Here is a 14,751-nt window from a genome sequence, read left to right as displayed (position 1 = left end):
ACTGTGTGGGCTATATCGCGATAGTTGTTGACTGTTCGTTCCACAAATGTCATTTTCACAAGAACCATCTAAATTCTTTGCCATTGTTATCCGACAATTCAAAGGCTGTTATGGGGGTTTTGATTTTTTTCCCCTTCCCGGCTGTGAATGATTTAATACTGCCAACTCAATGCCGGTTTGAAGATAGCGACTATATAATTTGATAGTCTCTCAGCGTGAAGGGTTTTTTTTTTTTTTTATACAATTGTATTTTTTTTCTCTGGTTAATTAACTGTTATTAAATATCGATTGTTAGCCGTTGGAATTTTCCCTTGATTTACTAATTTCCCACCAGATCAGGGAAGAAGATTGAGCTTTCATATTTTGTCAGTTTTTTTATTGTTGAGAGAGACAGTGAAGTCGTAAGTTGTAATTAAATATTCACCATAACGCTATGCAACTTGGTAATAAGCCGTAGTAGAAATAAATAAATAAATAAAAGCTATATTGTTTAATGAATTTACTAGCCTACTTTAGCACGTTGATAAAAAAAACACTCTTCCCGTTCAAGAAAACTCTGGCTCGTATTAATTTGTCACATATTTTATACTCATAGAAACAATTAATTTGTCACGTATTATTTATTTTTATTTTTATTTTTATTTTTATTTTTATTTTTAAACAGAAACAAGTAATTGTTTTTTTTTTTTTGCCTGGCCGTTTTGTCAAAAATCTCAAAAACAATTCGTACAAAAGTATTGGGGGTCTCAAACTGAAATATCGGTTCAGGTCAGAGTCAGTATACATGTTACCATGGAATATATAATACTTGATTAAAAAAGCAATCTCTCTTTTCCCAAAGCTCATAACGGATTCACAATGCGCGATCCAATATCATGATCTTGATTATTGCATGATCATATGTCACTCTTCGGCCATACAAAAGACTTCTCTCTCACGTATCAAATAATCATATTATTTACACCTTTACATATTGAAGCAACCTCACTGAGAAAGAAACTTGATTGTCCCATAAAAATCTGAACTGTATCTTTACGTGGGCTATAGCTAGGGTCAAAGTCAACAATATATGAAAAAGCTTCCCACACCACAACCACCGCCCAAAAAAAATTGTTGGGAGACCCTCAAACATTTATGTTTATTTTTACTTTGGGGAGTACGTACGTGAAAGTGAAACCCAATTGTCACTCCAAAAACACATTTTAATCATCCCAACAAGACAATAACTACGAGGCGCATGTATAACATTTCGATAAAAAATTAAGAATATAGATGAGATGATAATAATAAAAGCATTTTGCAACTTTGGACTTGGGTTGTGAATCATCGTGCAGCGAATTTTTTTTTTTTTTTTAAATGTTGAAACACTTGTTGATACAATACACATCTAAATCATAATAAATTTAATTTTATCCAAATTTTTAATAAATAGAAAGATATAGAACACATTAAAATTCGAAAACTCATGAAAAAAAAAATGATTCTTTTGTACGTACAGACAAAAATGTAAAGAGAAGTCCAAATTGAGATAATGAAAGGTGACTAATTTGTGTCCGATCAAAAAATAAACCCCCTACCCAAGGGCATCATCATTTTCACCATCCACATGCAAAGGACGGCACTGTCGGAGACTGATCACGGGACTGATAGTCGAAGATCTGAAGTCGAGGGGTCGTTGAGGTTGGTAAACACACCGAATCCACCTCTAATGATGGTGGGACTCTCCATATGATTCGACTCATAATGAGTGGCGTATGTCTTCAAGAACAAAATAAAGGGTTCACTCGCGCTAAAGAGAAACACCGACAATAGAGAGACAAATACTCGACTTTCGGCCACAAATGAATATTGCCCAAAAATAACCAAATCATTCGGATTAAGGAGCAAACGAGCCAGGAGAAGAATGATCTAGAGGATGGTAAAGTAAGGGAAAGAAAAGCAAAAAAGGGGAGAGTCTTCGGCCAGATAGGCGGCGACAATTGGCGACTTAGAAGAGTTATTTTCAAAATGATGTATTTTCCATAGAGAGAAAGAAACTAATAGCTTATTTTGTCATACCTCTCTCCGTGTGAATAAATTAACTTAATTATTCATGTATTAATTATTCATGTAGTAGACACTTGAAAGTCATAAGAACTACGACTATTGATTCACATACAAATATTTAGCTTAAACAATATTTTGGACCCGAAAACTTGTTGACGACCACTTAAAACATAGATATCATAGTGAGTTTTGATTTACAATTTTAAAAGTTGAGAAAATTACAAAAATATTATTTTTTTTAAGTTCAACATTTTTGAAATAATGGCTGTTTTAAAATATTTATTTTTAAATAGCATTTTTTAATTGTAAAAATTATTTGAGATTATTTTCCTTACAATAAAACTGTAAATATACTAAAGGTTGTAGTTGATCTCGTGACAGTTGTTACTATATAGCTTAATGATTGAAGTGATTATGTTGGTCGACTTTTTTTTTTTTTTTTTAAAGAATCTTCAATGAGTTTTTATACACACCCACACACAAAATTCGCTTAATCGGAAATTAAATAGAATAAATTCTCTACAAAAATTAATTATTTAAATAAATGAACTAAAACTGTTTAAATTAACTCAAATTTTGTATTTTCTGATCTGCTTAATTACAAACCCTTTTTTAAAATATCAGCATTTATTGAATTTGTTTAATCACATTCAGTTCTCCACAAGAGTCCAAATGTAAACAATTCCATTGAACGTAAAACAAATTCAATAAATGTACAGAATTTTCAATTGTCCGAAAAATGAATAAAAAAAACAATGATAAAATTGTCCGATAAATGATAAAAAAATCTATATACAGAATTTTCAATTTTTACCAGTCTTTATATCTTAAAAATTTGTATTCACGTCCTTTTTCCCTTTAAAATGAAAAGGCTAAAAATCTCAAACTGTATTGTGACTTTTTATGTTTTGGTTGATATGTACTCTACTAATAAGACACTTAATCTATAAAATTATTCTATAATATACACACATATATATTAGTGTGTTTCACATTTGGGACAATAAAACAAAGCTGCAAACGCGTTGAGTCCAACTCACCTTGTATATATATATATGTATATATATATATATATATATATATATTACGTGGAGTCTCCATTAACATTTTGCACATATACTTTTCTTGCCCAAAATAATATCCACTTTGGCGCATCGATAGGTCTAATATATGTCATATCCTTTTTATGATGTAAATGTTTCATCTGCCTCTCCCATCAAAATGAAACTTCACCAATAAACTAGTCAAATTTATTTTATTTTATTCATTAATTTTAATTTTTATGTGCGTGTTCAAGACGGTGACTACAAATTTAGCACAGTAATTATAGTTCGGTATAAGTATGAATTGAAGTTTAAGAAATATCTATTCGAACCGACATCTTTCTCTTACTAGATAAGAGATCATCCTCTTCCACAGTTAGTTAATATTGTAATACTACAATATAATTGATGAATAAAGGTTTACTACCAAATGTTTGGCATTGTTTAATTTTGTTGTACGTACTATTTTGTTCGTCTGTACTGTATGTGATTTTTATTTGTAAAAATGTTTATTTAATTATCATTTTGTATTATCTAATTAAGGTTTACTGTCAAGTGTTTATATTAAAATTTCACCTCGCATATACTATTTTGCGTAAATTATTTATACCTAATAAATTTGCCACAAATAGAAAGACTAGTAGTAGTAAAATATCTTATACCTAATTTAAAATTTTAATATATGTATATATACATCTTATTTATAAATAATTTATCATTATTAAATATAAGAAAATCAGTAGAGACACTACGAAGTTGATACTTCTTGTTTGGAACTGTAAACGAAATACGTGAATTTTGTGACGCTCCAGTCCAAATTTCACAAGGTGCATGACCCTGATTTCAAGTATATTAATTATTTATGCAGATCACAAATACTCTTCTTCCTTTAAAATCGAAATATTATAATCGCCGTTTTTTTTGTTTAAGCTCAATGTATATGTCAACACTAACGCAAACATGATATAGAGTAGATCGCATGAAATTTTATGTGTGTTATTTATTAAATATTGGTAGGTAATAACTTCACTGCATGGGAATATGAACTGATCCAATTCATTCAAACAAAATATTATACTCATGTTTTTATAGGTAACGTCATATGTCATTGAAAAATCAGCATAGAACAATACAAAAACAGTTGTTTTCTGTTAAATCAAAATTAAAAGTAACTTTAGTGGACTAATAATGTGTGTCTTTTTTTTTTTTTTTTGCTCAGACAATAATGCGTGTCTAAAGTCTAAACACAGAATGTGCGAGTCCAACTTGGCAACTTTTTCAGTCGGTCGATGCCTACGTCAGGGATAGGATTGGAAATATAAAACTCTCCCGACGTGGCATCCACTAATTGGTTGTACGATCACCACGTGGAAATATGAAAAGAGGTCCATTGACTTGGTCAGTGGTGGTCTTTGTTTTGTTCATGCATTATTTCCCATTGATATGATACGTGCCACAAAAACATTCGATCGGAAAAGACGTAACTTAGAAAAGCAAATGCAATAATGCAATATAAGAAAAGCAAACGGAACTCGGAAGTACGGTCAACGCTTCTTTCACTTTAAAATGTGATTTAGGTAATTTACATTACTAAGTTTGAAGAAGAATGATATTAAGGAAAGACATTTAGTATCTCGAGGTAAAAACTTAAAAAATTGACAATAACATTTGTTTCACTTACAAAAAATCAACCAAAACTCAAATATTGATATATTTAGTATCAAATCGGTCACGAACTGCAATCCGTTCGTGATTAATGTGTCATGAAATCAATTCAGTTCGTAACCGATTTGGTATTAGTTGTGTTAATATTTGAGTTTTGGTTGATTTTTAGTAAGTGACAAACAATTGATATTATTATTGTCAATATCCCTAAAAGCTTCCACAAGGAAATTCTCATTTTATTATTTATTGGGGAAATTACAAAAGTAATCATTTTTAAGTGTAACATTTCCAAAATAAAATTTATTTTAAATCCTTTTAAAATAACATTTTTCAAAAAATATATATTATTTTCTTTATAAATGAAATTGTAAACTATAAATAATAAATAAAGTAAATATAAATCCCTGAATAAGTAAATAATTAATTAAATAAGGACTGTAAACATAAAACAAATATGACTATCTACAACTAAAAAATGATAGGAAATTCGTAGTAAAAACTTTAAACATGCTGTTTTCTTGATGAAGTACAAAAAACAGCTACGATAGGAAATTTGTACTTATCATATTTATTTTATTTGATGAAGGCTTCAATTAGATTGGCATTCCAAATTGGGCCGAATAGGCTAATATGTTAAAGATTTCAAGCCCAGATGCGAATATAACACGATGAGTACAAACCCAATAAAGCATAGAGACCCCTAAAGCATAAAAATAAATTTGGATTAGCCCAAAGCATGGCAAAACGGCTTGTATAGAAATAAGGGAAAGAGAAAAAAAACACATTCGAGAAAAGAAGAGAAAAACATATGTTTTTACTGGTCCCTAACTTTTAGAAGAAATTGATGTCTACTCCAATCTTTTGACTTTAATTTAAAGGTTTCCCCATTTATACAAGTTGTATGTCCGACATGTTTTTGTTTGTTTTTCATCTAATCTTTTATATCATTTATGATTTATAGGCCATGAAGCTAAGAGAAAATTGTCAAAATTTTAATAAATTTCCGTAATTTTGATTTTTTTAGAGTTAAGACTTGTATATTTGGAATCTCGTTTTTTTTTAGGCATGGAATTATTATCTTTAAAAACCATTAATTTTTTTTTCGTAATCCCAGATTTAATTATATAGCCAATTTGATACATGTAACAAGGATGGATATATATATATATATATATATATATATATATATATATGTATATATATTTATACTTATATTCAAATACTAAAAATCATTGACTACTGTTTGTGTGACAATGACGCAGAGCATAAAGTGTAGTAAGAACTTGAATCGAGGGGTTTTCAAGGACGATATTTATCTTGTACAAACTGAAAACGATACGATCCTGTAAATATATGAACTAAGATGGGCTCATTAGATAAATAGTCACATTTACGGTTTAACATTGCTAAATAATTAACGTTTCGTAAATTTTAGATAAATAATCATTTTCATATATTTACATACGTAAATCTTAGGTGAATAACCACTTTCATTTATTAAGTTACGCCATATCTATGACTATTTACTTAAAATTTATGAAACGTTTGTTATGTAACAATTTCAAACGTTTCAATTAGCTATTACCTAATTTTTGTTTAACTAAGATTAGTTCACACCTTGAAAAGTTAAGCGCACGCGTTATTGATCGAAAGCAACGTTTAATACGTACGTACTTACATATCCAAGTATATATTGTTACCGTATTTAGTATATTTTTACTGCGATTTAAATTGCCGAATTATTATAGTTTTCCATCTTCTTATGAGCTCGGTGTAATAATGTATTAAGCATGACGTGAAACACACTGTCAAATACTAATAATGCGATAATCAAATTATCATATCGATTCGATTATAACCAGTGTTTGTGATTTTGAGAATATCGCACAATTTCTATTTTGTTTGGAGAATATTAGGTAGATGATGGAAAATAGTCTTATTTTCCTTAATATGCATAATAAAACAACAACAGCAATGATAATAATAAATAATGATGATGATCATATCATTGTGTTTTAGCACATTTCCTTTTAATGGAGTACTGTTTTTCCTGGTAAGAATAATAATTTAATAGCACCCATTATGTTTTATCTAATATATTATATACTAACTTTTTCAAGCATGAAAATATATGCAAGTTAAAATGGTCACATGTGGGGTTCGTCAGTTTTCTTGTCTCTCTAAAAAAATTATTCTTCCGAACCTTACCTAAATATAGTTAATCAGAGAGAGATAAAAGCATACAGTTTTTTTTTATGATTTTATATACGTAAATAACTTAATTATTGACTCGTCTAATCTCATATCCACTCAATAGAATATGAATCCTTATTAAAATCAATCACATTTCTCATTTGGGAGCGTCGTGAACATTGAATCACCCAACTTGTATGGAATATGTATAAAATTGGTATCTGATGTTTTCGCAACAACCAATCATCTTTCGGAATAACAGACCTCTCTAGAATGTTTGAAACGTCGTTATCCAAAAAAGTGATCATGCATGTTGTACGTACTATTTTGAATTTTTGATCTGCCTCTCTGTATATACAAAATGTTGTATAATTTCAAAAAGGTGAGCAACGCTTAAAATTGAAAATTGTAATAATATCAAATTGCGTTAAAGCTCTTCATAATTTTGATTTTTGTGTTTAATTATGAAGCATTACATATACTTCAAGTGTGCCATGTAGACAGAGATATCGGACATTCATTCAACACAAACCCTAGCTCCAGTATTGATTATTATTTAATATTCCTATAAAAACTTTTTTTTCTAAAACGAAAAATTAAACTAGGTGTGAACAATATCTCGAAATGATATCCTTGAGATTTATATGGCCAAAGATGAAAGAAGTGTGTACGTGTATTGTGATCAATACACCCACGAGCGTGGCCTCAAAGATTTCTCAACTAGACAAAAAGAAGCATATTTTCTTTTTTTGGTTGATCTGTGCTCTCTTTAATTTCTCACACTGAAGTAGAGTCATATATTATATCATCGTGTCCATTAGCTATATAGTCATATTTAGAGTTTCAAATTATTATACGATCAACGTTTCGTAAATCTTAGATAATTAAATTAATCACGTCCATATATCTAAACACGTAAATTAACGTAAATACCCTATCATTTTTATTTCACGTAAAGCGAACCACGAATGTCACGCCATATTTGTGGCTATTTACCTAAAATTTACGAAACATTGACTATATATCAATTCCAAACGTTTTTTTTTATATTATATATATATATATATATATATATATATATATATTCGTAGAGTTAGACATATATTTCATTTAAATGTTTGTTTCTAACTAAACTACAAATTATAATTATAAGTATGTAGACATAAATTTGAGTTTTTACTTTAATATTATATATAAGGAAAAATTGTAGAAAATAGCTATTTGAAACTTATTCATTAGCAAAATAGTCAAAGTTTCAATTTTTCAGGAAAGTAGCAAAATTTACATTTTCAACATTTTTTTTACAGCCAAAATTAAAATTTTTGACGATTATTATAAGCAATTTATCACTTTCAAAAAAATTAATCTTAGGGTCAAAATTTTTTGTAATCCATATTACTGCACATTTTTGCTATTTCACTAAATTAAGACAAATTTGTCTTATTTTGCAAATTCATAACTTTAAATTGATTGTTTAGCTATATCACTCTATATATAATGACAAATTTGAGACGTTAGATACACTAAATTACGTATGAATATTTTTTTTTACTCGTTTTTAGACTAAAATAAATTTATACTGAAAATCATCATTTTCTTATCCTCACTATATGCCTTGTTTTTACTCTATATTTCATTTGCGCTAAAAATTGTTTGTTTGTGTTTTTATCTTTATCTTTTCAGATGATATAGTAGATGTTGCCTTTTTTTTCCCTATAAAATTCGAAGGTCGACGATTAAATCCGACGGTGATCGATGAAATTCAAAGAACTTTTTAGTGTTCTTCAATATATATTTTTTAACCAAGAATATGAAAAAAGAAACTCAAATAAAAATGAATTTTTAGTTCAAAAACTAGAGAGTATAAATTAATTAGATAAATAAATGAGAGATCAAGAGTAAATTAAGTGGGGTTTAAAATAAAAAAAAAAGTTTTGAAAGATAAAAAGAATACGATCGGAAAATAAATTACAAAATCTACATATGCAATTTTTAAAAAAAAATTATAAGCAAATTAAGACACATCAAACTTATTATTTACTAAATAATCAATATTTATTTACTTATAGTTATTTAATCATTGATTATATTAATAAAAATTAATTTAAATTTTTTCTCAAATAATACGACCCATTAATTGTCAATAATCGAAAAATTATTTGGACAAATTATCAATTACTTTTTGTTAATAAAACTAGTGACTAATTAATTATAATTGATTAAACGTTGCCTATCATGCGAATTTATAATTTTTACATAGAGATATAACTATGAAAACTCATTTTTAAAATACCAGTCTTTTTAAGCATTTGTGTGTATCAATAAATCTAATCCAATTACTCATATTTCTCTAACTAATCGTACTGTGCGAGTGAAGCTATCAAGTGTGTAGACTTGTTGATCTCAAAAGAGAATCCAAATAATCGCATATACGTTGTGATTTTTATGAGACCACTTGCATATCTCCAAAAGTTGATGAAATTCCCTCATCTCCAACTTGCCACTCAATAGTTACCAAAGAAAAATAATAGCTATAATATAGAAGAAAGAAAGAAGAAAAGTCATAAAGGCTTGAACCTTTTTAAAATAGAAACAAAAAGAATCGTTGTAGATAGATTGTTCTTTATTGCGTCGAACGTGGATGATAAGGATTCTGAACATTATTTTATTACAAAAAAAAAACCATTTTTGTATCTGAAAGGCCAGTTCATTCGTAGTAATATGCTAAGCTATTGGATGCTTTATAAAACTAAATAATATAATTGATAAAAAAAGGAAAAAAAAAAGTTTGCAGCGATTGTTTCAACGAGGACAACCACAAATGTACATTATCATAACTCATTAATTCTCTTCTGAATCAGCACAAATCAAGAGCTAGCTAGTGACACAAACTATTTCTTTTTCTTTCTTGAGATTCTTCATTAACAAATAATAATAATAATAATAATAATAGAGTTTGTTAAAAATAATGGAAAATAAAAAAGTTTTCATTGATTGGTTGATTTATAAAAAAATATTCGAGAGAATTCCACTCATCTAATATGAAATGTTAGATAGATTTTAATCCTCGTAACTAGGCTTATAAGATCAATTATTTATCTTTCAAAATAGAAGGTAAGTTGTGTTGAAAAACACCTATACATTGTGAAGGAAAGTAAATGTGTTAGGATTGAAAATGAACGTGCAAGAGTCCAACATACATATGTGTTAAAACTCACTTTGAGCGTAGATAATATTGTTTTGAATAAATCTTTAGAAGGACATGATACATACAAGTCCATCTACACCACATGTACATGCCGCCGCCATAGAGTCGAGTGAGCCGGGCTGGGCTTGGGCCAATCTGAGGTCTAAAAAAATAATTTTTTGTGCATTAACTATGTAATAATTTTTTAACCGAACATTAACATGGCAATAGTATAGCCGTAGGTGGCTGGGCTATATAAATAAGTTTTCTTTACTCACTCGGACACATTGAATCCGAAGCAAGACTTCAAAAACTCTCTCTCGATCCCCCCGATTTTTTGTTTTTGTTTTTTTGTTTTCCTGCAGTACTACAAATAGTTGATTTTATGACGTCAAAAAAATGACTTAATAAAAATCATTTAAATACGTTCTAGAGAACGACTTCTATTCTCATTAATTAAAATGTAAATATTTTCTAAGATATTACAAAAAGTCTTCAAAACTCTAAAAAAACGATGTTTTCAAATATATATAAAAAAATAAAAAACTTCAAATAAGGCTCCACTTAAGTGTGTGTGTATATATATATATATATACATATATATGTAGAGAGATAGAACATTATTTAAACCGGGAATGATCGCCAAATTCCTAAAAAAAATATTAAAAGCAAAATGCATATGTGAAATTTATTTGTATACGTGGAAGTTATGAATTCCTTTTTAGTCTTTATAAAGAAGGTATTTGAAGACGTTTGTAAATGTCTTAAAAAGATACTTGAAGACATTTATAAAATGTCTTACAATAAAATATTCCATTTATAAAGTTGTTTTAAAAAAATGACTTAAAATATATTTTTAAATTAGTGTTTCAACGCCTTAAAACATACAAAATATTAAAATCATTTTTTGAAGTGACTCGAACTATTTTATATAGACATTTTAAAGTTATTTTCAAAATGACTACAAATTTATTGAAGTAATTTTTTAAATGATTTGAAAAGCCAATTCGAGAATTTAGACTATTGAAGTCGTGCGATTTTGAGAACATCTTAAAATCCATGTTTTCTAATGTAGTATATGTAGTTGTGTTGGTTGTAGTCTGGTAGTAGACTATGGTACTACTTTTATTCATCGTAGTATATCAATTGATGTAATATGCTTCTCATTCCTCGTTGTATTGTGTCATTCATCGTTGTATTTTGAGAAGTATTTGATCATTGTTTCCACCTTGTGAAAAACTAATATTGTTCTAAAGAGATCATTTAACTAGTTTTGACTTTCAAATAATTATTTACATTTGTTTCTCAAATTATACATAACTACTTATTTTATTTTATAAAATGTACAAATCGTCTTATTTATTTCCATAAAAATTATTAATATAATATGATTTTATTGTTCGAGAGAACTCCAACTCGTGAAGCCGGTTCATCCAAACAAAATATTTCTGAAACTAAAATTTACGCATGTTAATCTAGCTTAAATAGTTATTATTGTTCTACATATCATATGCATAAAATTAGGAAAATAGCTAGTTTAAACGTTTAATATTGCTAAATAGTCAAGTTTGGTAAATCTTAAGTAAATAGCAGTAAATAATGACGTGACCTAATATATAGAGGTGACTATTTATCTAAGATTTATGTCTGTAAATACATGAAAATGACTATTTATTTAATATTTACCAAATGTTCGCTATTTAGCAATATTATACATTTAAATTGATTATTTTCTTAATGGAACCTATCATATAGAGAGGTCTTGTATTACATATCACCGTCACACAATGATATACCAACTATCAAAGTTAAAAAGAATTGATGCGAGGATGTAGAAATCATATCCAGTCAAAGTGCAAAGATTCTAAATACCGGCCGGGCCAATTGTTTTACTTGTCCCTCTCATCTACGTTGTGTTAGGAGTTTATAGTTAGCAGGATTTTAATTAGGTATTTGAAGTTGACCATCTATATAAAATAAAAATAGTATGTTTACAAAGTATGGATGCTTAAAAAAGACATTGTCTCGCTCGTTAGACTAATTAAAAAAACATGTAACTAATCAACAAAAGAGTGAATGTTTAGTTGATGTTTAACTTGCCGCCGTCAGCCATTACAAAAGAATATTTAAAGCAAGAAAGAAATACCATCAATTAACCCATCACTTAACCCCTTCAAAAAAAAAAACGTGTATTTGTAATAAAAATGCCAAATCTAAAAAAAAAAAAAAAAGTAGGCATGATTTGAAAACAGCCCGTTCAAATTCTAAGTATTTGATAATTTGAACTTCCACATATTACAAAAATCTTTATAACAAGTTGGAAATAATAAGCTTTAAAATGATATTACATAAAATCTCTCTCAATTGTTACACCTGTCACAACTTGCCCCTGAATCTTTTTCATTGCAATGTTTAAGTTGTTACAAATTCGCTCATTCCATCTATCTTTAAAACAAAATTGAAAACGTGCGAAGATGTATGTTAAACAAATTTACTAAAGTGTCTTTTGCAAACAAGTAAAGATTATGTTTAAAGATGAAAAAAATGAAAACTCTCTCTCTCTCTCTCTCTCTCTCTCTCTCTCTCTCATGCGAGATCGCAGCAACAAAATACATAATAATAACAATCTATAAGACGTTAGGCTAAATTGAACCTTTAATTATACTAATCATAATGATTAAATCTATAACCGATATGAAACCATCATCTCTATGTTGATGATAATTTATTATTATTATTATTAATTTTAGCTATATTACACACAAATATGCGGACTGATGAGTTTGAACACACGACCTCATTTTTAAGGTGATGAGATTTTAACATTAGACCGATATTTGAAGTTTGAAGTTTGAACCAAGTTATAGTTATTTTGATATGTAGATAAAAAGGGATATATATATATATATATATATATATATATATATATATATATATATATATATATATGATTTAAATTTTTAGAGTAGTGAGATGAATCAACAATAAAACTTGGCATCCATTAAGACAATAATAACTGTTTAGACGAAAATTATGTGTATTAAGAGGAATGAAGGAAATAGAGCAATAATGCATGTATTTCCTTCCGGTAACAGAGGGAAAATCTATAAAGGACGATTATGATAAATCTACGAAGGACAATAATTTATTATAATATTAATATATCGTGAAGAACAGTCTCGTAAAATCATGATTTCAAAATTAGAAAACAGTATTGTAAAAAAAATAAAAGAAACGTCCAAAAAAGAAAGTTCAATTCCATTCATATACAACAAACAAAAATAACAACAAAATCTTGTCACATGCAATGATAAAATAAGTTGCTGCGTGAACTAATGTTATCGTGTACTATGATCGTACTTGTTGCTTGCTGCTAATCGACGCAAAGCCAGCTATAAAACATGTCTTGAAATCTCGTTTGAGATTATATATGATTTTTATTTATATATATTATTTACTATCCTATAAAAAAAATGGGATCTTTAATAAAATGAAGCGAATGAAATGAAAAAGAAAAGGTAATAATTGATTAATTTAAAAGGCGTAATTACACTCATATAACTTTAAATATCATTCATCGTACGAGTGAATTCAAATAACATTACCATAAAACAAAATAATCCATATTAAAAATACAATAAAAAAAAAAGACCTACCTCCTTTCTCTTTCACCCACTTTTCAAATTCCTTCCCATTATAAATAGAGCACAAACACCACTCCATATTTCCCACACACACACCAACACAAAGCAACAAAGAACTTTCAAAAGCCACGTCACTCATATACACAAGAGCAATCTTCTTCTTCTTCTTCTTCTTATAAGACTATTATAATGGGTTCTTCGTGGACTCCGAAGCAGAACAAGCTTTTTGAGAACGCCTTGGCGATATACAGCAAGGACAGCCCTGACAGGTGGCACAATGTGGCACGTGCCGTGGGAGGGAACAAGACCATCGACGACGTCATGAGCCACTACGACAAACTCGTCCATGACGTCACCAAGATCGAGTCCGGCGAAATTCCTCTTCCCGATTACCACAAGATTGGCTCCTCCAAGTCCTCGTACAATAATAGCCACGTCGACGCAGAAAAAAGGTTTTTTTTTCCCTTCATGATGTTAATTATTATATAACATGTCTGAAAGACAAAATGAGTCTTTATGTGAACATTTTCTTGTATTTTAATTTTTTTTTTTTTGGCAGGTTTAGGAACCTGAAGATGTGATGAAGAAAGCGAACAAAGACCAAAATATATATGCGAGTTATGCGAAATAATAAGAGCGAGTAACGTGTTGACTGTTGAATGCGCATGCATTTTTTTAATTAATTAGATAATAGTATATAGTCAAAATGTGACTAATGTTGTGCGCTTTTCTTTATTTTTATTTCTTTTCTGTTATTGTCTAGCTAGTTGCTCTTTGCTTTGCTTAGAACCAATGTTTTATCTGTATCTTTTTTTTTTTTTTTTTTTCTCAGATGTTTTATATGTATCACCTTTCGCTTTCGGCTGATATCTGTTTAAGATCTTCTGAAGAAAAAAATATATATCTATATTCAGTATCATTTTAGTTTTTTTTTTTTTTTTTTAATAAGATTTTTAGTTTTATAATTTTATTC

At 28.5% G+C, this 14,751-nt stretch overlaps 1 protein-coding gene across 1 annotated transcript; it reads left to right on the top strand.

Annotated features, from left to right (window-relative positions):
- The first annotated feature begins 13,830 nt into the window (after nucleotides 1-13,830).
- Nucleotides 13,831-14,674, top strand: LOC149392307 (protein RADIALIS-like 3). The gene is made up of 2 exons (XM_089620609.1): nucleotides 13,831-14,230; nucleotides 14,338-14,674. Exons 1-2 carry the CDS (start codon nucleotides 13,968-13,970, stop codon nucleotides 14,357-14,359), a joined length of 285 nt encoding a protein of 94 aa, XP_089476735.1. The 5' UTR covers nucleotides 13,831-13,967; the 3' UTR covers nucleotides 14,360-14,674.
- The last annotated feature ends 77 nt before the right edge of the window (nucleotides 14,675-14,751 follow it).

The sequence above is a fragment of the Urtica dioica genome, chromosome 7 (genome assembly GCF_054948205.1).
Source record: "Urtica dioica subsp. dioica isolate 48M chromosome 7, U.dioica_male_clone48M_v1_H2, whole genome shotgun sequence".
NCBI lineage: Eukaryota > Viridiplantae > Streptophyta > Magnoliopsida > Rosales > Urticaceae > Urtica > Urtica dioica.
This window is presented reverse-complemented; position numbering and strand designations above follow the sequence as displayed.